At 36.2% G+C, this 25503-nt stretch overlaps 4 protein-coding genes across 7 annotated transcripts; 1 reads left to right on the top strand and 3 right to left on the bottom strand.

Annotated features, from left to right (window-relative positions):
• Positions 1-1426: 1426 nt before the first annotated feature.
• On the top strand, positions 1427-11000 carry coq8ab (coenzyme Q8A, genome duplicate b). 2 transcript variants are annotated; one of them, XM_017476288.3, is made up of 15 exons: positions 1427-1652; positions 1824-1977; positions 2543-2866; positions 3306-3372; positions 3478-3552; positions 4909-5034; positions 7445-7530; positions 7727-7867; positions 7974-8055; positions 8166-8259; positions 8988-9129; positions 9557-9664; positions 9742-9807; positions 9971-10057; positions 10151-11000. In XM_017476288.3, the coding sequence occupies exons 2-15, from the start codon at positions 1855-1857 to the stop codon at positions 10442-10444; spliced, it is 1815 nt and encodes a 604-aa protein (XP_017331777.1). In that variant the 5' UTR covers positions 1427-1652; positions 1824-1854; the 3' UTR covers positions 10445-11000. The 2 variants fall into 2 exon arrangements, with proteins under 2 accessions (XP_017331777.1, XP_017331776.1); XM_017476287.3 differs by having other exon boundaries at positions 1736-1977.
• Positions 11001-11279: 279 nt separating this feature from the next.
• LOC108270044 (proton-coupled zinc antiporter SLC30A2) lies at positions 11280-14258 on the bottom strand. The gene is made up of 8 exons (XM_017476291.3): positions 13848-14258; positions 13371-13552; positions 12942-13088; positions 12551-12704; positions 12292-12442; positions 12061-12166; positions 11842-11976; positions 11280-11638 (listed from the first exon to the last, which is right to left on the bottom strand). The coding sequence occupies exons 1-8, from the start codon at positions 13910-13912 to the stop codon at positions 11493-11495; spliced, it is 1086 nt and encodes a 361-aa protein (XP_017331780.1). The 5' UTR covers positions 13913-14258; the 3' UTR covers positions 11280-11492.
• Positions 14259-14407: 149 nt separating this feature from the next.
• dnajc5gb (DnaJ (Hsp40) homolog, subfamily C, member 5 gamma b) lies at positions 14408-19357 on the bottom strand. Of its 2 annotated transcripts, none has more exons than XM_017476293.3 (7): positions 19130-19357; positions 18516-18637; positions 17747-17960; positions 17434-17590; positions 16087-16143; positions 15916-15975; positions 14408-15581 (listed from the first exon to the last, which is right to left on the bottom strand). In XM_017476293.3, exons 2-6 carry the CDS (start codon positions 18626-18628, stop codon positions 15917-15919), a joined length of 600 nt encoding a protein of 199 aa, XP_017331782.1. In that variant the 5' UTR covers positions 18629-18637; positions 19130-19357; the 3' UTR covers positions 14408-15581; position 15916. The 2 variants fall into 2 exon arrangements, with proteins under 2 accessions (XP_017331782.1, XP_017331781.1); XM_017476292.3 differs by having other exon boundaries at positions 19126-19356.
• A 2352-nt stretch (positions 19358-21709) lies between these two features.
• Positions 21710-24273, bottom strand: tp53i3 (tumor protein p53 inducible protein 3). Of its 2 annotated transcripts, none has more exons than XM_017476593.3 (7): positions 24157-24273; positions 23614-23654; positions 23357-23497; positions 22993-23260; positions 22624-22836; positions 22283-22479; positions 21710-22179 (listed from the first exon to the last, which is right to left on the bottom strand). In XM_017476593.3, the coding sequence occupies exons 2-7, from the start codon at positions 23638-23640 to the stop codon at positions 21991-21993; spliced, it is 1035 nt and encodes a 344-aa protein (XP_017332082.1). In that variant the 5' UTR covers positions 23641-23654; positions 24157-24273; the 3' UTR covers positions 21710-21990. The 2 variants fall into 2 exon arrangements, with proteins under 2 accessions (XP_017332082.1, XP_017332081.1); XM_017476592.2 differs by having other exon boundaries at positions 23884-24210.
• Between the last annotated feature and the right edge of the window lie 1230 nt (positions 24274-25503).

Genomic DNA, 25503 nt, shown 5'->3' with positions numbered 1-25503 from the left:
TGATGCCTTTTTGATATTTTTTGCTTATGTACTCCAGCCCAATCACTATGGGAACAAAAAGCAGGATATAAACTTTACAAAGCTGTAAATTTTATAATTCACCTGATTTGAAGCCATAAATCCTAGAGGCAAGGAACATGCATTTTATAAGGTTAATTAAAACCAAGGGCGGGTACGCTGTTGTTTTAAACAAAACATTGTTTTGTTTAAAATACTGTGTCCTTTCAAAAGAAAATATATAATTCTGTTTGAAGACATTTTTTGACTCATCTGTCTATAAACAATATTAGCAAAAGTATGCAAAACATGATTTCTAAATGTAATTGTATTAAAGTTAGTACTACTTGTAACATTTCATATAGGATTGAACAATAACTAGATGGGTTTTTGATGACGCTGAAGTGTGTTATAAAAGTTTATAGTCAAGCTTAAAAGTATTTAGGGGTTAAATGCAAGTTTATGGTGCTAATCACGTCTAACCTGCTATGAGTATTAAAGCCAAATATTTATGTATTTTTTGACATCACCCTTGTGTTCGGTTTGTGATGTTGTGAATGTTTTTTTCCCCAACATGATTATGTGCTTGAGACATTTCCTCTAGGAAAACATGAAAAAGTGAAAAATTACTTTATGGTGCATCTCCTATTACATTCAAATTGATATTACACAGGTTATATTCTACAGGGTGTCCCAAAAGTCTCCATACATAGGGGACAATGTATGCGAGCACAAAGTCATTTGTGCCTTCTTGGTTGTTCCGCAACACTTCCTGCCTTTTGAAATTGTTAATAAGTTTGGCAACAGTGTCATGTGTGATGTGCTTGCCATGTTGACTGTTGGAGTCCATCACAACCTTGCGACAGCTCCCAGATCCAGCCATGAGAATTATTTCAATACGTTCTTCTTTGGTCAAAGGCATTCTTAAAGGCTATCTGAAAAAAAATAATAGATATAAAATAAACTAAGTATGAAAAGTTTTGGAAGACATTTAGCTAAAATTTCCCCTTTGTATGTACTTTTGGGACACCCTGTGTTTTAAGAATGAGTTTGCTTGTTTGTTTTTGTACAAAAATAAAACAAATAGGTGAATTAACTTAATGTTGCATTAATTCCATCTCTTATTTGGACTCATACACACCTGCTGACAGGTGTATACCTGAGCACAAGGAGTGGTTTTCTGTGTCTTTACTGTTCCCCAAAAACACAAATATATTCTACGGTGGTCATATCAAATATTATTGTCTAAGCTAGTAATATTTCAGTCAATATGACACATGAACAGTAACATCCAATAGTCATCCAGGGTTTTCATTGGGCACTCCTGCTTCTGCTCCTTCTACATATTCTTCAGCACCAAATGAAATCCTAAAAGTATGGCTGTGTGTCGCAGTATTAACCACTAGGTGGCAGTCACATTACTTCAAGTATATAAATGTTACTTAGTGCAAGGTCAACTTGCCCACACGTCTGTTTCTTGAGAAGGTTAATGTCTTTTTGAATGGCAGTGTTTAGCACCACTTTGTTTGGTTGCACTTGCTCGTCGGTTTCAAACTATGGCACTGAGGTTGCTGAGGGCTAGTTTCACGTACTTGTGACTCCTGTATGTTGCTAAAGTTTTTAATTTGAGGAACAGAAACGTGCCGGATTTAGTGGTAAGTAATTAAGCGTGTGGATATTGTTAAGCGTTAGAAGCGCCAGTGCCGTGAACTAATTATCACAACAATACTTCTGGCAGGAACCGGAATAAATGTCGTCTATCCGCATTAAAACGCACAGTAGCATCTGTTAAATCTGGCTTTGCATTGTTTTTGTGGTGTGTGAAGTTGAGGAACTGCTAGTTGGAAAGGGGAAGTCATGGCAGCAGATATTTTGCTAATGAGAAGACTGAACAGACTGAGAGTGATATATCAGAGTCACATTCTCAGTATTCAGAGAAGAGAACGCCTTAGTCTCGCCCAAAATCCTCTCAAAGAACAGGTAAGCGTTAATTTACCTCTATTTGAAGGTCCTGTTTTAAAAGAAGTTACCTTGGCATTTACTTCACTTACACTAACACTTACTGAATGTTATAGCTCTTAAACAAATATCTAGGTGCATGAAAGACTGAAGAAATTCTTGCTTGCTGTTTCATTTGTCTGTTTGAATAAATCTTCCAGTTCATGGAGTGGTGATGTTGCATTGAGCTCTTTGGGCATGAAATGACCTGTGTTGTAGGATTACTATAATAAAGTTAATACAAATGGATTTTTGGATTGGATTTGCAGAAATGATTGATCTGCTTGAAGCCAAACAAACTGTTTGTTCATAAGCCATACTTAGACATATGCTGATAATCAGTCAAATAATATATTGATATACAGCACAATGAATATGTTCACCGCCCATGCATTGCTTGTAAGTAAACCTGAGAAACTAACGAGTGATTGTAAATTAACCTACATCACAAAAAAATGCTTTCCCAACAAATAATTTTTTTCTTATGTCACACTTTCATTATAGTGAAGAAATGATTGAAGTTATGTGGTGTGTGTTTCTTTTGCAGATGTATAGCTGCACTGAGAGAACTGCTTCAACAGTTAAAGGTGTTTTAAAATCAATCTATAGTTTTCCTCACATTGGAACAGGAACAAATATTACTAAGCATATCAGGGTTCTTCATGCTCTAAAGGACAATGCAGAGGGCAATGGAGTGATCAACATTTATAGTCACAAATGTTTGGGGAAAACCAGATGCAAGTTATTTCGAGGGCTCACACAACCACATTTGCCCAGCTACAGCCAGAGCTGCTCATTCCATCAAGATCACTGGCTCTGGAGTGATGCAAAAAAAGAAGGACCTGACACATCCAAGAAACACAAGCAGATGGTACAGTAGAAATTAGTAAATTTGTCCCAAACCCCTAACAAAAGCATAAAATTTATGCTTATGAACTTGATGGAGAGTACATGGGTCTCTCTATTAATTTAGATAAGAGTATGTTTAATGTATAATTTCATGTGATTCCTTGGCTTTTGATATCATCTGCCATTTTTGAGTGACTGAGGTCAAGGTACATTTTATAAGTAGAATTTCAAAGCCATGACTGTGGCCCTATTGAAATTCCATTACAGTTAGCAAAAACAAAAATCAAATGTAAACTCAATGTAATATTTTGGTCAATTTCAGATTCATGAACAAATTGTCACAAAAACAATGTCCACTATATTAATGTACCTTCAGCCGTGTTGTAATTGACAGCAGTACATTTTTCTCTGCTATGATTGACATAAACAATGAGCAATCTATTTGCTTGCTTTTGTTTTAGCTCAGCGAGAGCTCCCGTGAGCGCAAAGTACCAGTTACGAGGCTAGGACGTTTGGCAAATTTTGGGGGTAGGACAGTTTTCATTTGTACAAATGGCAGCATCTTGTACAGTAATGATGCAACACTGTGGTGGACACCACAAGAATAATATATAAATTATCTGTGACCTTTAGGCTTGGCAGTTGGACTGGGCTTGGGAGCTATTGCAGAAGTGGCAAAGAAAAGCCTCAGATTAGATGAGAAAAAAGGTATGTTTCTATAAACATTGGTCTTATGAGTTTTTAATTTATTAATTTTAATTTATTTATTATTCAATTGTCTGGTTATTTAGACTGAGGGCATTTTTTAAAATCAAGAAATTGCCTATAATGTTAAGAGCTGTTCTTATTTAATTTTATTTTACAGCTATTTTATGTGAACCATGCAGGTTAATTTCTATTATAGTGTCACTATGGCCAATAGCTAGCAAAGTAATTATTGGGGTTAAGTATTCAACACTTCAACTATTGTTCATTAAACTGGTCTCCAATGCAGCTATTCGTATGAACTTTAGACTGGACATTGGTATTAACTCAATAAAGCTACAGAGCTAAAGAAATTATGTTGTAATATTTTAATCTAGAAAAACTTTGTGTGATAAAGTGGAATCAGCTTGATTAGTGCATGCTGATAGGTTAGTACTTCCACTTTTTAAAAAGGGGGTACCCACCTCTGAATGCAAGTAAACGTTAAAGTAAAGATTTCCCAACTCTTAATTCTTCCTATAAGCACCACTAGGGCCATTATCCACATGTGGAAGGAACATCACTTGACCATCAAATGGCTACACACAGGAAGTCCTCACAAGATTTCTAACCAGGAGGTCCGAAGAGTAGCCCAAAAGCCAAGGACCACTCAGAGCTCCAGAAAGACCTGTAAGCAGCAGGTATAGTTGCCACAGAGAAATCAGTAGCCAATGAATTTGACCCTAAAAATACCACATATCTAGAGTGAACTTTGGCGGTGGAAGCATCACGGTATGAGGCTGTTTCTTTTTTCATTGTACATCGAAGGGACGATTAATGGAGCCATGCACCAGGAAATTCATGAGATGAATCTGTTGCCTTTCGCCAGGACAATGATCTAAAAAGGAGACTCTTAGTTGGTTCCGTAGGAAGAAAATAAAGGTGTAGGAATGGCCCTATCAATCACCAGACTTAAATCCAATAGAAAATTTATGTAATAAACTGGAAATCAAGCGTTACCAATGTGCCACCCAGAAAAAGATTTAAAGACTGTGTAGCAGGAGTGGACAAAAATCTTAACTAAACACTGAGAGATTAGTTTATGCATACAGGAAGCATCTTGAAGCTGTCATTGCAATCAAAGGCTTCTCCACCAAAATTAAAGTTACTGCACAAAAGCTGTTGCACATAACTTTTATTTTTATGGATTGGAATATTACAATTTCTTTGTGTAGTTGTACTGAGGAAATGTCTGGCTACATTTCATATTAATAGCTGCATTGAAAATGTTTAATAAAAACATTGATGTTTTGAAACATTTCCCCCACTCTGTCTAGCAAAATACTACTTCAGATTGAACTGATTTATTCCTTTCTGCAGGGAATAAAAAAGGTGTCCTTGATTCAAATCCATTTGTCTCTGAGGCTAATGCCGAACGAATTGTTCGGACTCTGTGTAAAGTCAGAGGAGCTGCTCTTAAACTTGGACAAATGCTTAGCATCCAAGGTGAGAGATTACTAGCCACTACCCACCCTCCTTTCATTGTATTTCTTTTATGCATATTAATATCCACAGTACATTCTTTAATATGAACAAGCTAATTAAATATTTTGTTGGTCATAAATAATGTATTGGTAAATTTGATTATATACTCACTGAGCACTGTATTAGGAACACATGTACATCTACTCATTCATGCAATTATTCAATCATCTGACAGCAGTGCTATGCATAAAATCATTCAGATACAGGCCAGCAGCTTCAGGTCATGTTCATATCAACCATCAGAATGGGGGGGAAATATGATCTCATTGATTTTGACCATTGCATAATTGTTGGTGCCAGATGGGTTGCTTTGAGTACTTCAGAAACTGCTGATTTCCTGGGATTTTCATGCAGTGGAGTCTCTAGTTTATTCAGAATGGTGCAATAAAGAAAAAAACATCCAGTGTGTGGCAGTTCTGTGGACTGAAACACCTTGCTGATGAGAGAGGTCAACGGAGAATGGCCAGACTTGTTTGAGCTGACAGAAAGGCTACAAGAACTCTGATAACCACTCTATACAATTGTGGTGAGCAGAAAAGCATCTCAGAACTCAAAACATGTCGCGCCTTGAGGTGGATGGGCAGCAGAAGACCACACTAGGTTCTGCTTCTCTCAGCCGAGAACAGAAAGCATAAGCTGCAGTGGGCACAAGCTCACCAAAAGTGGACAGTTGAAGACTGGAAAAATGTTTGCTGATGTCATGAATCTTGATTTCTGCTGAGGCACACAGATGGTAGGGTCAGAATCTGGTGCCAACAGCATGAATCCAAGGACCCAACCTGCCTTGTCAACATTCCAGGCTGGTGGAGGGGGGTGTAATGGTGTGGGGAATATTCTCTTAACGCACTTTAGGCCTGTTCATACCAATCAATCATCACTTGATGTTCATGTTCATCCCTTCATGAACACAATTTACCCATTATCTAATGGCTACTTGCAGCATGATAATGCACCTTGTCACAAAACAAATGTCATCTTAGACTAGTTTCATGGACATAAATATTAAACATTCCTACGTTTATGGCATTTTTGGCAGTCTTATCCAGAGCGACTTACATTTATTTCATTTATAAAACTGAGAAGTTGAGGGTTAAGTGACTTGCTCAAAGGCCCAGCAGTGGTACTTTGGAGGTGCTGGGATTTGAACTCATGACCTTCTGGTCAGAAGTCCATGTTACCACCACCCCTTCTTCAGTGGCCTTCTAAGTCACCGGATCTGAATCCACTAGAACACCTTTGGCATGTGGTAGAAGAGTAGATTAGCAGCATGAAAGTGCACCTGGAAAAATCAGGAGGAATTGCACAATGTGCTCATGTCAAAATGAACCAGAATCTCAAAGGAATGTTTTCAGCATTTTGTTGACTCCATGCCATGAAGAATTGAGGAGCTTTGAGAGCAGAGGGAGCCCCTGCCCACCATTAGCATAGCATTCATAATAAAGTGCTCCGTGAGTGTATTTATGGTTTACGCCATGGTCTTACTCCCTACAACTTGTACGAATAGCTGATTTACTCTGAATATACATTCCAGTATTGTTCAGTATGTGTTCAGTTCTGTTTGCTTTTTTGTGTAGAGTTTGTTTTCCTGCACCAAATCTCTGACCCGCCCTTGACATTGTCAGTGTATACTGCCCCTACTTAGCGCACGCGATTGTTTATTTCTGTTAAGAATGTGGCAGCGTGCCTTGACAGAAATTTCATCCTGCAATATCATTGCAACCTTTCTGAAGGCATTGGGGAAGCTATGTAGGAGCGTGTCTGTTTGCTGTGCACATTTTACTTTTCCACCTGAGTAGTTTTCCACCTCATTTGGATCCATGCCTGGTTTCATGCCTGTGTTTGTACTGCAGCTGCTATGTAGTCTTCTATTGCGCATGTCCACAGTTAAAGATGCCATCTATGATGATGGCTGTTAATGCTTTCCATGGCCACAAGCCACTTGGCTGAATTTAAATGGCAATGAGTAAATTTACTATATTTAAACAGTTTTTCTATTTAACTGATTAATTGATTCTTATTTTAAGATTAGGCACTATGACTCTGGCTGTTGGTGAAGCAGAATACTGTCACTTACATTTCAGCTTTAGACTAACCAAAGGTTTTCACACTTTATTGTTGTGAAATCCCAAACTGTACCTATTAAAAGAACAATAATATACTATAGACCATGCAACTTGAGTACTGCAGACACCAATAGCAGCTGACTTAAATGTGCAGTAGCCTAAAATAAATGTCCCCAACAGCTTACCACCCACAATAATCAGCCATTTCTGTATCAGGTAGCTTCTTGGTTTGCCATGTACATTACATTGCTTTTAGTTTATACAGGCAGTCACCATAATCTGAGCCATGAGTTTGTTTATTTCCCTAGATGATGCTTTCATCAATCCTCAGCTGGCAAAGATCTTTGACCGTGTTCGACAGAGTGCTGACTTCATGCCCACAAAGCAAATGATGGTATAGTTTCAAATGTGAGGGTTTAAAAACTGCTTACCCATGGTTTAAAAAAAAAAAAAAAAAAAGGTTTCACAAATGACATAGCACATATGGTGTTCCTTCATAACAATTGTATAGTGTAAAATGGCAGCACATTATGTCTGGCACAGTCATTTTGTAGTAAATTCTGTTGTGGCTTCTTCTGTTTCTATGGCAGAAAGCAGTGAGCAATGACTTGGGCTCAAACTGGCGTGATAAGTTGGAGTTCTTTGAAGAGAAGCCTTTTGCTGCTGCTTCGATTGGTCAGGTGCACCTGGCTAAGTTGAAGGATGGCAGAGAGGTGGCTATGAAGATCCAGGTAGCTGCAAAACAATAAAAAACAATGATAACCGTTAACTATGATGAAAAATTGTGATAGTTTATTTTTTAACATTACATATATATATTATATATATATTTATTAGTACCCTGGAGTGGCCAAAAGCATCAGCAGCGATGTTAATAACTTAATGGCTGTCCTCAGTATGAGTAATGCATTACCCGAAGGTATGAGTTTTGTGGACATTTAAAGATGAGGGCCATTATTTCATTCGTAGTCTAAATGCTTCCAAAATGTTGCTCATACCTTGGTTTGTTCATATGATATTTCTATGCAGGTCTATTTCCAGAGCACTTGATAGAAGTTATGAGCAGGGAACTTGTTCTAGAGTGTGATTACGTGAGGGAAGCCAAATGTGCCAAAAAATTCCAGTGAGTATATGAAACAGTAATAATTATACTGAAAATATTTTTGTTACCCATCACATCATTAATGAAATCAAATGTCATTTCCCACCACTGAGTAGTCTGCATATTTCTCAGAGCATCATCACAGGCATATAATTTACCTTCCTAAGGGGAAAATATGCATGGAGGAAATATTCTGAGGTTCAGGATATGAACAACTGGTGGATATGAATGTCGTATTGTAAAAGGAAATTCAAATTCAGTCTCTTCTGAACATAAACTCTTCATTAAATTGTACTGTTAGTCACATGTTTTATAGGAAAAACGTGTATCTTTTTTTTTTTTTTTTTTTACTTTTCTTTTGGGGTTCAAGGCAGCTTTCTGAGAGAGAAACAGTATTTTATTGGTGCCAGAACTCTAAATCCTCAGCTGGCAATGATCCTTGACATTTACAGCATTTGGCAGACACCCTTATCCAGAACAACTTGCATTTATCTTTTTTTTTTTTTTTTTTAAACAGCAAAATAGTTGCTAGTAAATTAGAGGCTGTGTTTTGTAGTAGATTTTCTGGTTTGTTTATATGACAGAAAACTGACAGAAATTATGTTGCTTAAACCAGCTGGATATGTTAAATTTAAGATTAAACTTTCCTAACCTGAAGTTGAAATGAAGTGTGTAAAACTAGACCATAGTAGGACTTGTACAGTAATTAATATTTCAGCTGATTAAATCTATCTATTTGTGTTTTACAGAGAGTTATTGAAGGATCACCCTTTCTTCTATGTGCCAAATGTAGTGGATGAACTAAGCAGCCAGCATGTCCTCACTACAGAGCTGGTGTCTGGTTTCCCTCTGGATAAAGCTGATGACCTGCCACAGGAACTCAAAAATGAGGTAAGTCCTTCACTCAGCCCGAGTGAATTTTTGTATGTCGATTCACTCCACAGAAGGCATGGTGATAATTATTCACATCACCTGTATAATTCAGAGTAACAAATGAAGTTAGCTCTTAGTTGTAAATTCAGTAGTAAATTAATTTAATTGGGAATTTAGGAAATTCTCTCATTAAAAAGCCATATCTAGTGAAATTTTTGTACCCGAAGATTCATTATAAATGACAACTGGACAATGTGTCTTGCTTAATAAGAGTTTTATTGTCACTTGTATGTGGGAAATTGTGCTGCAGCACTCACCTGAACCATCCTACAAAATGTTCTGTGAGCCCATAATCTCCCATAAGATAAAATGAGATTAGTCCTTTATTTAACTGTTTTGATGGAACAGATGATATTTTCTCTTCTATTATGATCTCTTCTATCAGATCTGTGAGCAGATTTTGATTCTTTGTTTGAGAGAGCTCTTTGAGTTCAGATATATGCAGACTGATCCAAATTGGTCTAATTTCTTCTTTGACCCACAAAAGCACAAGGTATGTATCTGTTGATTTTATTAATGTCAATACATCTTTAGTGTTTACTATGACTAACTATGGCTTTTGGTTTTCAGGTTGCACTGTTGGATTTTGGAGCCACAAGGGGTTTTGATGCAAGTTTTACAGACGTGTATATTGAGGTAAAGAGGATTTAACCATGTATGAATTTGTCAGTCTATTAATTGCAGAATCAGCATGGGAATTCCTCTTAATTACTGGATTTTATTACAGCCATACTAGATGTGTGTGGGGTTTTTAATTAATTAATTAATTTATTTATTTATTTATTTATATTCATGTTAGATCATCAAGGCTGCAGCAGACAGAAACAGAGAGGGGGTTCTGCAACAATCAATTGCTATGAAATTTCTGACCGGTTATGAGTCAAAGGTAAGAATCCTCACTAGATATAGCATTGTTTGCATATTTGCACTCTGCTCCTTAAATTGAAGCATGGTTTCTCTTTCTACTAATGTTTTGCAGGCAATGATGAATGCCCATGTGGATGCAGTGATGATCCTCGGGGAAGCGTTTGCCTCAGAAGAGCCCTTTGACTTTGGCAGTCAGAGTACAACAGAGCAGATCCACAGGCTCATCCCTGTCATGCTAAAGCAGCGTCTTACCCCTCCTCCAGAAGAGACCTACTCTCTGCACCGCAAGATGGGAGGCTCATTTCTTATCTGCTCCCGTCTCAAAGCCAAGCTGAGCTGTAAAAACATGTTTCAGGAGGCGTATGCCAAATATTGGCAAGATCGACAACTACAAACAGCCCAGTAAGCAGTTTTGTATGCAGCTCATAGGGGAGTGTGGAAAGCCAGTCTACAACTAGGATCTTTTTTAAAAAAAAAAAGACACTATTGTGATATAATGTGCATCATGAGTAAATTACTGTCTGAATTTCTTCTGAATGGCATGAAGTAAAAGTTGATGAATTTGCAGAACCTTGTTACTAAAGTTCATTTTGTGTGATGCCAAGACCTAGGAGACCAATTCTAAAGAAACCAGTATTGCATGTGATGGTTACCACCACATATGAGGGGCACTCTCAAGTATACATTTGGCCACTTCTAAAAAGCATTCATACCACAGCACTTTTGAATCCTTGAAATCTGACTCGGCACAGTTGAATTCACAATATTACATTATTATTGTTATAATACATTGTCACTATAGTAACAGGGACATGGGTTGTGAACACTCCTTATAACTGTAGTGAAAAAATGTGTGTAATTGTTGATAGCCGTAAATGTTTAGTATTTTAGGAATGAGTCTCCAGTGCCTGCATTTTGTAACAGAGTTAAGGGTAAGCCCACCCGCCGCCCCCCCCACCCCCCAATCACAAAAAAGCCTTCAGAATGGAGGGCTCAATGGTATCTTGCTAACATGACAAGCTGCAATTTTTTATTTATTTATTTATTTTGTCTTATTAACTTCAAGAGACAAAAGAGAGGCTGGTGAGGGAATAACTGTAATCTAACTATAAGCAAGTGTATGTATATAAACAAATGTATGTCATTCTGGTCATAAAACATTTACACTTGACAGTTGTTCTGGAACATAGTTTTATTTAGCCTTTTAGACACATTTTACAGAAGTGGTGAAAATAAGACCGCTCAACAGCCAAAAACAACGTTGAATGGGTGCTTCTATATACTGATCTGCCATACGCAGTGTAGAGAGAACAGTTCCCCTCAAAATCCATGACTGTATTTAAAAATAAATAAATAAATGCCAGACAGTGGTCTACTAAACATAAACACAGTGTTTGACATTCATGAAAGTGTTGAGGAAAGCTGTGTTTTTGAGGACATTCTCCTGCAATAACTCAGTCCACTGTGTCCTGGCACTCATGGCAGTCAGCTATTTCCTCAGAATATGTCTCTATCTGAATGGTGATGTTGTGGAAGCTGAATTCAGTCTGGAGCAGCTTTGTCATATCCATAAGTGCAGTATGTGGATCGGTTTGTTCATCTATGGTAAAACATTATTTAATTTATAACATACTGTAAAATTATATTGTGAATTACTGTATATAGTAGTTTTGCTTAAGTTATTGAATATGTTAAACAAAAGGAAGTATTCTTCCAGTTGTGTCTGTTTGTTATTTCACATGCTAAATGCCACACTGTTAAACAAATATACTTCTTTTCTCAAGTATCTAAATATATACTTACCTATGAGAGCATGGACAGACATGTGATGCTGACTCATGGTCAGTGCCCAAATGTGAAGACTGTGTGTGGCTTTGACTCCTCTGACCGATAGTAGGGTGTCTTTCACGGAGTCATATTCTATACAGGGTGGTGTTCCTAAAAACAAAGGCATAATGCACTGTAGTTGCCTTATGAAATTTTTGACAACTGACAGCTTTGAATGTTGGATTATCTACTTACCTTCCATGAGCACTCTGAAAATGTCTTTCAGAATTGTAGATGTTGTTGCAAGAACAAGTATGGAAAACAAAAATGTACAAATAGGATCTGCTATTTTCCATTCAGGCTGTGTGGAGAAAAGAATATATTATTCCCAATTGTTCTCATTTTATTTTATTTTATTTTATTTATTTATTTATTAAAAAGAAGCAAGATCCTTTGTGCCTAAAGGTTTCACAAATGGTCACTAACCCAAAAGTAAATGATCATGGCAGCTAGTAGAACACCCAGACTCTGTAGTAGGTCTCCCAGCACATGGATGAAAGCTGCCCTCACACTCGTATTACTGTGATCATGGCTGTGACCATGAGACACTGGAGACTGGTGTAGAATAAATGCCATTCTAAAAATAATCCCACATGAATATAATGTTAATTACTTAAATAATCAATAAACCAACAACATTTTATAGTTCACTAAGTGATTAAACTGATGCCATCAAAACACTCACAAGATATTTACCACCACAGCACAGCCAGAGATGATGAGCATGATCTTGCTATGTATTTCATAGTCATTACTGATGATCCTTTGGATGGCAATGAACAGCAGTACAACAGTCACAACCCAAATGGACAGCACTGAGAAAAGGCCACCCAAAATCTCTGTGTGTAAGTGTGTAAAGAAACATATTCAGCGGTGCCTTTACTGTAAATGATAACCAATAGCATGTATGTGTATACATGCAAGAATCCAAGCAGATAATGTTAACAGGTAAAAAATAAAATTCTGAAAATAGTCAAAAAGAAAAACTTGATCGAACATCAAGAATAATAAAGATTAATTAGTAGCTCTGTAAACAATAATAAAGCAATGGACTTTAGTTAATACAACTGTCCAACCTGAACGATGCCAGCCATAAGTCAAGCTTTTGGAAGCAGGTTTTTTAGAGATCCACAGTGAAAAGAGGCTAAGCAAAATGCTGCCAAAGTCTGTGAGAAGATGGGCTGCATCAGTCATTACAGCAAGACTATGAGCAAAATAGCCACCTATGAGAAAAGAAATTCAAACAAAAGGCTAAGAATGTTTTTACATGAGGAATATTTACTAATATTTTTAAAGGAAGTATTGAAATAATCTAGATTGGTATTGCTCCCCATGTATTCTACAGATTTTGTCTGAAGAATCAATATGTAGATATTTGTTTTATCTGATGTGCATTTTCAGTTCTGGGATAAATTATATTACATGCAGTTATGATGTTCCAAATAGTTATTCATTAAGCTCATACAATAGTAATAAAAGCTACTTCTAAAAAACCAATGAGTTACCAATGAGTTCTCCGATCATGAAGACCAAACAGATAATGCATGTGATCAGCAGCTTCCTCTGGGCTACTAATTTCTCATGGTTTTGACCATATGCTGCTCTGCTTCTATGACAGTGAAAAGCTATCCACTGTTCATCCTCAAATTCAGTGCTTAGGTAGTCATCCTTCAGTTCATCTGAAGGTCTGAAAATAAACACCTTTAGTATAGAAAACTTTTTGACATTTCAAAACTTTATTTTATTTTGGTCCAACAGTTATGCGTTAATTTTATTTATTTTTTATATCTGTACATTCACATGTGATTTAAGCAAAAGATCTAACAAATAATTGTGCTTTTCTCTAAATCTAAGACCAGATTCTTGTCTGAAATTCTGGTAGCATTTTCATTAAATGCAAATTAAATTTAAATTAAATTTTGACAAATGAAGGCACAATCTCTTCCCCCAAACTGAAAGTCACTTATACCTGAGCAACTTACCCAAGAAGAAGGGAATACTGAATATTTTCCTGCCTTGTGAGCTGAACCATCACCAAATTTACCATGAAATCCTTTTCTCTAAACCAAAACCAAGCCTCTGAAAAGTACTAACAAATAGTGCAATAAGCACAGACTCCTCACACTAGAAAACAGAATTACCACTGAGCACATCAAACATTACATTTGAAAAAGTGCAGCAAGTAACAGAAAGTAGCCATATGCTGTTTCACATACAGTCCTTACATCATTGCACAATGTTTAAAAAGTCTTAGGGCATATCTTTTTTTTTTTTTTTTATAAAGATAAGTAGGCCAAAAATAATTCCATTGAACCCCACTACCAAGGTTATGCTTTATACATGGTGGTAAACTGTGTTAAAGACAGAATGCACAATTATTTTAACTTTGGAGCTTTACATAAAAAAATTAAAAAAAATTAAAAAAAAAAGTGTGGGACAGTCACATACAAAAATATTAATTTAAATTTAATGAAAGGGATATACAATCCATTTTATTCAACAATTTTCAATCCATTGTACTTGCTTAGAACAGATACAACAGTGGCAATCAAAAACATAATTTATTTCATTTATATCACTTCATACACCTCCACTTTTCAAATACAAACTTTTTACATTGCACAAACATCTGAAGTATTGTACTGCATTGATTGTGCATTACACCAATATAAACAAAGTATCAGATAACTCATTACAATTATGTCATTCACATTTTTCAAAACAGTCAAAGTAAAATAGTTTAGTGAGATCCCAGAAGCACAAAATACCTGAGTAATCTATGATTGCGTTGAATAAAATACTCACAAAACTATTAAATACCAGTCCAGACAAATTTCAAATTATTATTTCATTTTTCTTTGGGAATGGGTGGTGGGGTGGAATGATTTCCATTCAGAGCATGCATACACACAATCTATTCTGAGGCAATGACTCATATGTACATGAAGATTATTATATTAAATTAATTAATTTATATATATATATATATATATATATATATATATATATATATATATATATATATATAAAAAATAATAATAATAAAATCATAGTACATTCTCAAAGCAGAGTTTTGCCACTTCAAATGTTCTAACACCACAACATAGTCTAATCACTGCTGCATTTAAAGTGTTTGTGAAGTCCATATTAAATATTGAAAATATTTCAATATTATCAACTTAAATATGAAAGGGTCAGGGCTGCAGTCATTTCAACTAAAATATGTTGCCATTTAAATTTGTTAATTAAGACAGACAAAAATTTTTACTAGTATTGGGTGCTACTAAAGAAGTTACATAATTGCAAGCTTTTTCCATCTATTGTACCATATGAATACCAGCATATTTCTTCTGGGTTAGAGAAGCCCAGTCAAAATCAAATTAGCTGTCAATTTAAAAGATTTCACTAAATATAAATAACTAAATATAAGAAAGAACCTGACACCACATTAAAAGTACAGAAGGCAAAAGTACATTAAGTGTAAACAATACATTCTGAATCAAGATGAACCAATTTTACTCCACAGACTATGTACAGCCCCTGACTATCAGCCAAAATTTCCTCAAGTGCTGCACTGGATTTTAACTTTCCCCTTACTGGAAACGGGCCAAGTACAGAGACATGGCAATCCTCTTTTGATCCCAAGTTCTATCTTTAAAGGCAAAAGACTGATGGTCTGTAGACAGCTGGCTCTATGTTTATGGCTGTGTCTCCACCTACAGGAAGAAAAGAAACAGGACTGTAATAGAGGTCACCTCATTCAGAACAAATTAAGTATTAACAAATATGCCATATGTGCCTCTTTCAGCCAGGTGCTGCATCCTGAATTAATTTACCAACAGATCAATCAAAAAGTTCCTTCTTTTATCAAAGTAACCTCTTGAACAGGTTTCTCAGTGGTGATTGTTGTGGATGCATCCATTTGGTAATGAAATTATCAAAAATACCTTTTTGCCTCTGGCTAGTAAAGAACTCAGAACATGAAGGATGGTTGCCATCTACCCTTCTACTGTACTACAGTAAACTGAACTATAGTGTAGATGTTCTAACCTTAATGGTTCATGGTGTCTGGGCTAGAAATAGGCATGCCTACAGTCACTGGACCTTGTGCTGTAAAACAGAAGTAAAATAATGATGCATTAATTATATGTTTTTAAGCCTATGGCAGCATGCAAACATGATTCATAAATCAGTAGACAGTGTAGTAGAGCAAATACTTACGTGAAACTTCAGACGCTGCAGAGGGAACTGGCTGTCCAATGATAACAGTTTGATTCCCTGTAAAACCACAGGTCATAAGGAGGTGCAATTGAAGGAAAATTCTCAACAGTACCCAACACTGATTTCTAGCTACACTCTCAGGTGTTGAACAGACTTAAAAGGAAATATCCCCCTGAGCAACATGCAAAACCTTGTATTTAATGTGTCATCTTCAATGGCATAAAATATTTATTTTATAATGAATTGACGTTCTTTGGTTTAAAACTTCTTTAAAACAATTTGGAGTATTTTCACTTTGGTTAATGGTTACCTACATTGCCCACAACATCGTTCGACTGCCTGCCGATAGCTGTGCCAATGGGAACTTCTCTGATTTAAGCATTGTTGCAGACCAACTACACCACTTCATGCAACAGTATTCCCTAATGGCACTGGCCTCTTTCAGCTGGATAATGTGCCCTGCCACACTGCAAAAATTGTTCAGGAATGGTTTGAGGAACATGACAAAGAGTTGAAGGTGTTGACGTGGGCCTCCAAATTCCCCAGATCTCAATCCAATCGAAAATCTGTTGGATGTGCTGCTTAAGCAAGTCCGATCAATGGCGGCCCCACCTCACAGAGCTTAAAGGATCTACTGCTAACGTCTTGGTGCCAGATACCACAGCACACCTTCAAAAGGTCTTGTGGAGAGCTATGGCAAAAAGGGGATCTATACAATATTAACCAGGTGGTATTAATATTATGGCCGATCAGTGTATACATGTCAAGGTTATATACAAATAAGTCAAGTTCTAGATATAAAAGCTGCAAAAGACGTTCTTGGGCAAAGGAACATTATTTAAAAAAAAAAAAAAAAAAAAAAAACAAGGACAGTAAAGGTGCTTACATGGCCTAGCCAATTCATTTACTTTTATGAAGGATTTTGAAATTGCAAGTCCATCAGCGGGACCCTTGTAACCTTGGGTAACTGAAGACAAGGAATGGTGGCTCAAGATTGAACCACAACGCTGCAAAACCCTAATTACTTCTTACCACAGATGTCTCAAAGCTGTAATTGCCAACAAGGGCTTTGCAACAAAATACTAATGCCGGTAATATGTGGTGTCTGAATACCGCCCCACCACCAGCATCAACTAATTTGTTTATGCATATGAATGCTTTTTGTTCATATTTATAAAGTACAAAGTCAAAACACATTGTGTGTAAATTGTAAGCAGATATGCCCTAAAATTGTATTAAATAACAAAAAAGGTGCCTCAATGTGCATTTTTCCTTCAAGTATAGACCATAAAATAGTGCAGTTAATTATCACGGAGAACTTGTGTTACCTCTGCGGTATTATTTTACCTTTGTTTTGCTCTTCAAAAACTTGGGCTTCAAGGTCCTCGGGATCCATATAGAAATAATGCTCATCTTCCTCTTTTGATCCACACTTCCCACAGCAGAAGCAGCAGCAGCAGCAGCAACAGCAGCCAGTGAATATTATGGCACAGAAAAAAAGTGTCTGAAAAGACAGGGGACAAACAAACAACAAAAAAAGAACTGATTAAAATTGGTAACATGGTCTCTCTCACACACACAATATTATATACAGTTAAGTTAAATAAGGCTTTGGATTTCTGCTATCAGTGAAGGATGACTTAAACACTCAGCTTCCCACCTTGAACCAACACTTTGACATGAGGAAGTAGTATTTAACACTATCTTCTCCGAACTGGTCAGCAACATAAAGGCCCATGGAGCCATATTCATCGTAGATCTGACGTTTGTTCTCATCATTAAGAATGGAGTTAGCGCTGTTGATCTCTTTAAACTTTTCAGCGGCCTCTGGGTTCTCTGGGTTCTTGTCTGGGTGATACCGGAGTGCAAGTTTTCTGAAAGCACATTAATTTTTGCATTTATGCTGATGTACATCTCATTCAAATGTATGTCTACATCAGTCCAAACTGATGTCTGTCCAAACCCTGTTACTGTAGATCTACCTTCTTGAAGACTTTAGCTCAAGACGTAAGGCAATGATTAGATGGTTAGGTGGGCACAGTTATGGATGGAGCTAAAGTCTTCAGGAAGGTAGCTCTCCAGGAACAGGGTTGGTTGCTAACATTAGATTTGCATCAATATTAGGCTATCAACATACAAAAAGGTGGTATGTGTACATATGAGTTTAAAAAAAAAAAAAAAAAAAAAAGAAGTGCATATGAATAGTGTTAGAATAAGCACACTGTTCAATAGTTTAAACATTTGTTAAACACATGAGCATATCATCAATGGTCTTTACTGTAATATGCACAACATTTCAGTTTAAAAGCAAAACAATGAAGAAATTCATTCAGACAAGCAATCTGAAAAAGCTAGTACTCATATTTATACTCAGTAAACTTAAGAAATAAAAGTTAATACTATTACAAATAGACATGATGGCAGTTTACCTATAAGCTTTTTTAATGTCCTCAGAGGAAGCTCCTTTTTGCAAGCCCAGTGTCTTGTACAAGCTGTCTCCAGATCTGGACAGCTTGCGCTGAGGTTTGTTTGGATCGGTCATCCTTAAACTCTGAAAATCCCATTAACGTAAAAACAACAATTGTATAACCTACATTTATACAGGTCTGCATGTCTATAACGCACCTGTACAAATATATAGTCTTAATTTATGCACTTTTCTTAACTGCAGAGAAACAAGAGGGACTGAATGAGATGATACAGGTTATCAGTGGTTAAGAAGCAGGATATGAAGGTTACAGACTCAGGCACGCATCTAGGTGCTGTTTAGTAGTATAAAAACAGTAGTAGAAGTAGAAAAAGTAAGAAAAAAAACAGTAAGTAGTGTTAGTATAGGTTCATGTTTTTAAAATAATATGAGCGCAAAACTTCACTAAAGGTTCACCTTAATACTCTTGGGCTAACTCGCAGGATTTATTTGACTTTTTTAGTGATAACCTGCGTGCCAAAAAAAAATGGCTGAACTCGGTACAGCCGGCTAAAGCAGGTCAAATGAGAAATCTTTCAGAAGTGTAACGCGAACAAAGTGGTTTCACTCACCTACCTCTCCACAACCAAATATCCAAGATTATGACGAACTTTGCCGGCCTGTGCCAAAATATCTTATGATGTTCTGAATGCCATGTTTATCAAGACAATACTCAACGTGAAACGTACTAAAAACGCGACTTTTAACCTCGATCAGGAAGTGTGTTGTTCCGGAATCCACAGCAAAATAAGCAACAGCGGGCAGAAATGAGTCAGTAGACGGTGCTGTAACAAGGTGTGACCAGCTTATATCGGTCACGTGCTAATAAATTAGCTACTAGCTCGAATACTAGTCACTCAAAGTTAAAGTCTCACTTACACCGTTAGTGTACATCAGTGTAAACAGAATGAGAACAAAATATCAGAGGTGCGAAGTCATAAACTCAAAATGCATTTCTTACTAAATGTCATTTTAACATGTAACAACTATAATAATTATAGTACATTATGAATACATGTATGTTACTTTTTCAAATTACCTATTCAATCCATGGTAATGTAAAAAAAAAAAAAAAAAAAAAAAAAACTGGCATAAAGTTGTTTTGACGTTGGACGTTCGATATTCGCAGATATGGAAATTAAGGGACCGTCTCTAAAGTTACAAATGAACGTTGTTAAACACGTTTCTAACTTCAATAGCATTTGAAGATTCCTAAATGACTTACAGTCATATAACCAAGTGTAAAGTGTTCCTGTAGGTGTCAGCTATAACGCACACCTTTTAGATTTTTGATATTTAACAAAATAAACTATTAAATCATATATTTAAAAAATTGCCATGTATTTTATTACTGCATGAGCTCATACACAAAATATACCACAATTTAAAGCTCAATACCATTGGAAGGGAATGACTTACAGTCATATAACCAACTGTAAAATGTTCATCTAGGTGTCAGGTATGACGCAAACCTTTTAGATTTTTGATATTTATTAAGATAAGTTAATAAATGATATGTAAATTAGATATGAATTTCACTACAGAATGGGCCCATACACAAAGTATACCATAATTTAAAGCTCAATAGCATTTGAAGGGAAGGATGTACAGTCACAAAACCAACTGTAAAGTGTTGGACTAGGTGTCAGGTATGACGCACACCTTTTAGATTTTTTATATTTAACCCTACATTGCATGAACCAAAAAAACATTCACAAATGCATAAAGGGGGTCAAAATGACCTGTACTGGATTGAATGGTTTTCTTCAAAAATAGATGTCCTATTAATGAAATAATTAAAAGAACTGATGCTACACGAATGTTTTAATATTTCAAACATTACTTTCAAGACATTTTTAGTTCCAAATGTGTATGAAACACATCTCAAATCATTTTACTATGAAAACCATGCCTATATAATTATAGTTATAATGCCCTACTATTTAGGCTATAATTGTTCATACACAGCACCCAGTGTCAGTGAAGGTGTCTCATGTTGGCAGGCTGACAGACTCCACAATAAAACGAGAAGCTATTTGCATTTCACTTCACACAGACACATTTCCTTCTCTTAAATCAGTTTTTTTTTTTCAAACTAGTTACTGTTTAAACCTAAACAGAAATATTCTTATTAATTTTTTAATATAATGCAACTGCAGGACAAATTGTTGTTGAAAGTCTGACTTGTTTTTAGTCCTGTCCTGAGAGGAACGTGCTGTTCTGTGAGTATAAGGATCTGGGAGAGGACCAGGGGAGAAAAAAACAATAATATTTATCCACTAGTTTTAGAGAGTGTATTTTTTGCTATACTTTTACAATGTATTTGCTGCTTTGGAGCCACAATGGCTCATTTGTTCAAGCTCCATTCTCTTGTGTGTTAACAAGCATGCTTACTAGAGGTCTCCCAAATCACATAATAGTGCACTAAATAGTTGTGAAAATGGTGAGATACCAGCTGTTATTTCACACTAGGGATGACCTAATTCATTATTCAGAAATGACAGATAATGTGTTCTAAACTGATATAAGATATGAATAGGTAAATATACAAACAAGTACTGATACAATATTAAATTAATAAACTATCTATCCTTTTTTTTTTTTTTAGAAAGCTTGTCAATAAGGTTCACATCTGGTTGAGACTAAAAGTTGTGCAAATGGGAGGTATTTACTTTCATGCAGGCACAAGCGAGCAGTCAGATATAAAAGTTGCATGACAATATTATTAACATTAATATGCAGCATTGCCTGATGCAGCATTTACAACAGAATGAAAACCAATTAAATTTGTTAGACAAACACAGGTTCAACCCTGACAAAGAAATGGTTACTGAAACTGAGTGAGTGTGACTTAAAGTTTAAACAATACACAACTGCGGTTCAAATGCAAATACAAATATAGATATTTTCCTACGTTATACAGTGGAGTGACATAATATTTATAAAGGCATTATGTAGTTTGGGACACACCACGTACTGTTCTTGGTTGTGTGTATTCTAACTGACCACCATGGACCAGTTACTGTGAGTTATAGAAATAAATTTCCTAGATAAAATTTGTAGTTTTGAATGGCTTGTAATTTTTTTTTAAAGGTTTTGACAGCACTTAACTGGAGTAACCACAAATGGGAAAAAAAACTCTGTTGAAACAGCTGCTTTTGGCTTAAAAACATTTATTAACATTTATAATTATTTTTTCAAACATGAGTCTGAAGTCAACAAATTTTTGACTGTAGTCTGACTTGAGTCATGTGGCTTGAGTTCACACCTCTGCAGAATGTTGATTATATCAGCTGACTGAGATGCAAACAGTTTTGTATGAATTTGATCTTTGATCTTTATTGCATTTGCAATAAAAATGCTTCTGAGTGTTCGATAGATGCATGCATGTTAAAATGTAAGACATGTCCTAGAGATAATCAGTATGAAGAAGCTGATCAAGTCTCTGAAACTTTGATTATGATTTTTCCAGTATTTTTGTTGGCCTCCATGTGTCTGTGTGCCTCAGTAATGTCTTCCATGTTGAAGATTGTGTCGATTATAGGCTTCAGTGACGTGGGCAGCTCTGCTGACTGAAAGTGTGGCAAAGCCTGCTCGATGAAGCTCCCAACTAGCTCAGCTTTATACTATAAAAAGGAGAGAACTCAGTACTCACCACAAAAGACAATAAACATATACAATATTTGTTAGATTCATTATGGAAGTTTTTTTTTTTACCCTGAGCCTTACCTGTAGACTCCGTGACCTGAGGAGACTACTGAGAATGTGACCGCGCTTAAATAAAAGTTTGCCAAGCAAGTCTCCATCCACTGCTTTCCCACCCATAACACCATAGAGCACCCATCTTCCATCCATAGCCAAACTACGCAAGTTCTTCTCCCAGTAAGATCCACCTATGCAGTCAAGGATGACATCAACCCCCCTGCCTGCAAGAACATTGAGCGTTTACCATTGGGAGTGAGAACGGGTTGCAAATCAAGCACAGTGACATTTCTTTTGTTCACATGATGATTACAAGCACACTGGAGAAGTGTTTCATATGACCACAGAGTATACTTTACACAACTCACCTTGAGTGAACTGCAGAATCTTATCAGAGAAATCCCCATCTTTGTAATTGAACCCAGCAGCTGCACCCAGTTTTTCTGCAATCTTTAACTTATCAGGGCTTCCAGCAGTCACCAATGGAATAGCACAAAACAGACGAGCAAGCTGAATGGCAGCAGTGCCGACTCCGCTCGCTCCAGCATGAATTAACACTGACTCTCCCTCCTTAACTTGGGCTAAGATAAAACAGAGAACCACACTGAAAATAAGGAAGTAGTCAAACAGCAAAAATACTTGCTTAAGCATAAGAGAAGCAGAGAAGAAGAGAAGCACACCAATTAAACTTTTAAACATTTTGAATCCTTTCATGCTTTCAGTTTGCCTTCAAGCACCTATTAAGTGCAGAAGTTGGTAGGCAGTCAGCCAGGCCTCTGGGATTGCTGCAGCTTCATCGAGAGTGAGATGCGAAGGGACTGGCATGAGAAGTTCCTCAGGCACAGCTACATATTGTGCATATCCTCCTCCAGAAAGCAAAGCCATGACCTTATCGCCAAGCTTATAATTCGTCCTGAGTCCAGGGCCAAAACCAGTGACCATACCAGCAGCCTCCAGACCAAGGATCTCACCTGTTCCTGGAGGAGCTGGGTAAAGACCTTTCCTCTGTTACAGGAAACAATCCTTTCAAGTACTGGTACTTCTTTAACAAAGGGTTTTTTGTTTGTTTGTTTTTTAAGTTATGTATATGAACGGGCTTACCTGTAACACATCAGCCCTGTTTAAAGCTGTTGCATAGACTTTAACAAGGACTTCCCCATCTTTAGGTTCAGGTTTGGGAACTCGTCCTAAATACAGCTTCTCTGGCCCACCTGGTTCTTTGAAACATACTGCTTGCATTGTCTGCCAAAAAGTCAACAAAAATGCTTAATTGTACAAAGTGACATTTTTATTTGATAAGTAATTGTTTTATACTTATTTTTATGACACCCTGTGAGACTAAAGGCATATAAACTTACATTGTCCTCATCTGGATGCTGAAGCATGACTGGAAACAATACTGAATAAGGAGACAATATTTCAATCCGAACATAAAATCTCCAAAAACATGTATTTTAATGTAACACAAAATGTGGTTATTTTAGATATTCTAGAAATTAGAAACGACGATAAACCACTAATTGCGCATTATATGCGCATAAGTGATGCTTTCAGATGCAACCACTGCAGGTCTAAGTCCAAAATAAATAAATAAATAAATAAATACATAGATAAAAAAGTAAACGTACTTAAATCCAAAATCCGGGCTTTTGTTAAATGCACATTGTTACTATATGTTTTGTTTTGTTTGTTTAAAGATTTTATAAAGTGCACATAGTTAATGTATTTTTTGTTCAGATTCATTTCATAAACTCCCTGGGTACGTATAAATGTCCACTGCAACGCAATGTTCTGTATGAATAGTTCAACGACGCTGGTTGGTTGTTTATTAGCTATTATCATATAATTTAGTACGTATCTAAAAATTAAATAATTACTATTGAATTGCTTATAAAACTTACAAATATCACGTATGTACGCCTTTGCCAAGTTTCCGTTTCCGAGGCTAAAACTACGCTGCAAAAACTACATAGTCCCCGCCTCGTGATGGCTGAGCCCCGAATGCCTAACAAAGTGCACTAGATAGGGTATAAAATAATAGATAGGGTATAAAATAATGGCTTGTGGTGCTCAAAGAGGTGCTCAATTTAGGTCCAAATTTACGTTATTTATAGGTCTACTTGTTTTGGAGTTATTGATTGTTGGACTGGATGTGGTGATTACTGTAACTTTTTTTATTCTTTTTAATTGTTATTATTTAAATCACAGACCCCCCTGACTTTTGATTTGCTTCATGGCCTCTGGATGTCCATGAACCCCACTTTGAGAGTCACTGCTTGTGAGTGTTCTGTATGATTAAGGCCTGGGAAACCCCTTCAAATAGTACATTTTTTTAAAAACCATTTCTACTGTATATAGTTCAGAAAACAATAGAGTTTCCTAAAGTGAAATATGTTGCAATTTAAAAAAAAAAAAAAATTTTAGTAAAGGAGTAAAGTTATATTGTTGGAAATAAGTTGCCTGGGGGTTTTCCTTAAACTATCCAGTTTCAGTGAGCCTATTGTATTCTCAGATTTCTGTTCTTAGCTGACAGGAGGAACCAGATGTGTCTGCCCATTAGGCACAATGTTCAGTGTTGTTATTGTCTGATAATGTACAGGTGCTCCTATTAAAGTGGCAGGTGAGTGTTAACAGCACACAACCCTGAAATGAAATATGGTATCTATCTATCTATCTATCTCTCATCCAGAAATAAGATTTGATAATTTAAAAAAAAAATCTGGTTAACAATAAAAAGGGGGAAATTGCTTTTAGTGATTCCACTGCAACTCAAATGAAATACACCCTGTCTACATCTCCATTGCTAATTGAATCTATTGATGGGAAAACCACATACTAAGATTTATAACTTTATAAATTAGTTCACTTTGATTATCAGCACCACCCACATCCACTAACATCAGTGGGGAAATAATCACTGATAAATCCAGTCAGTTCTGTTGGCTAAATGTCCTGTTTATTAGATCACTTAAACATTTTACAGACATTAAGACAATCTGTATTTGATTACAAACTGCATCAAATAGGGCTATGTCTGTTACACTATGGCATGTAACTATATAAAAAAAAATGAAATCGTGAGAAATACACACTTAGCTAGCACTGCTTTAGACATCTTTAGGTAGACTGTTTTTTACCATGAAAATTTTAAACTGGCTTAAGTTGATTTTTGCAAGCTAACATCAAGCCAAGGTTAAAAAGTAACCTAACATTTTCACATCATTTTGGTAAAATATACTTCTTTTCTT

This window comes from Ictalurus punctatus, chromosome 9 (genome assembly GCF_001660625.3).
Source record: "Ictalurus punctatus breed USDA103 chromosome 9, Coco_2.0, whole genome shotgun sequence".
In the NCBI taxonomy this organism is placed as follows: domain Eukaryota; kingdom Metazoa; phylum Chordata; class Actinopteri; order Siluriformes; family Ictaluridae; genus Ictalurus; species Ictalurus punctatus.
Note: the sequence above shows the minus strand (reverse complement) of the source record. Positions and strands in the feature narration are given on the sequence as shown.

Excerpts from the sequence above, each read along its gene's own strand:
- LOC108270044 (XM_017476291.3), bottom strand. The coding sequence starts at position 13,912 with ATGGTAAATTTGGTGATGGTTCAGCTCACAAGGCAGGAAAATATTCAG. Across the intron at positions 13,553-13,847 it reads CAGTATTCCCTTCTTCTTGG|ACCTTCAGATGAACTGAAGG; the intron begins GTAAGTTGCTCA and ends GTTTATTTTCAG. Across the intron at positions 12,705-12,941 it reads TTATGGCTGGCATCGTTCAG|AGATTTTGGGTGGCCTTTTC; the intron begins GTTGGACAGTTG and ends ACTTACACACAG.
- dnajc5gb (XM_017476293.3), bottom strand. The coding sequence starts at position 18,628 with ATGACCGATCCAAACAAACCTCAGCGCAAGCTGTCCAGATCTGGAGAC. Across the intron at positions 17,591-17,746 it reads TGTCAAAGTGTTGGTTCAAG|ACACTTTTTTTCTGTGCCAT; the intron begins GTGGGAAGCTGA and ends CTGTCTTTTCAG. Across the intron at positions 15,976-16,086 it reads TGCAGCGTCTGAAGTTTCAC|CACAAGGTCCAGTGACTGTA; the intron begins GTAAGTATTTGC and ends TCTGTTTTACAG.
- tp53i3 (XM_017476592.2), bottom strand. The coding sequence starts at position 24,097 with ATGATAATAGCTAATAAACAACCAACCAGCGTCGTTGAACTATTCATA. Across the intron at positions 23,498-23,613 it reads AGCATCCAGATGAGGACAAT|ACAATGCAAGCAGTATGTTT; the intron begins GTAAGTTTATAT and ends ACTTTTTGGCAG. Across the intron at positions 22,180-22,282 it reads TCAGGTCACGGAGTCTACAG|TATAAAGCTGAGCTAGTTGG; the intron begins GTAAGGCTCAGG and ends TCCTTTTTATAG.
- coq8ab (XM_017476288.3), top strand. The coding sequence starts at position 1,855 with ATGGCAGCAGATATTTTGCTAATGAGAAGACTGAACAGACTGAGAGTG. Across the intron at positions 2,867-3,305 it reads CCAAGAAACACAAGCAGATG|CTCAGCGAGAGCTCCCGTGA; the intron begins GTACAGTAGAAA and ends CTTTTGTTTTAG. Across the intron at positions 7,531-7,726 it reads TGCCCACAAAGCAAATGATG|AAAGCAGTGAGCAATGACTT; the intron begins GTATAGTTTCAA and ends TTTCTATGGCAG.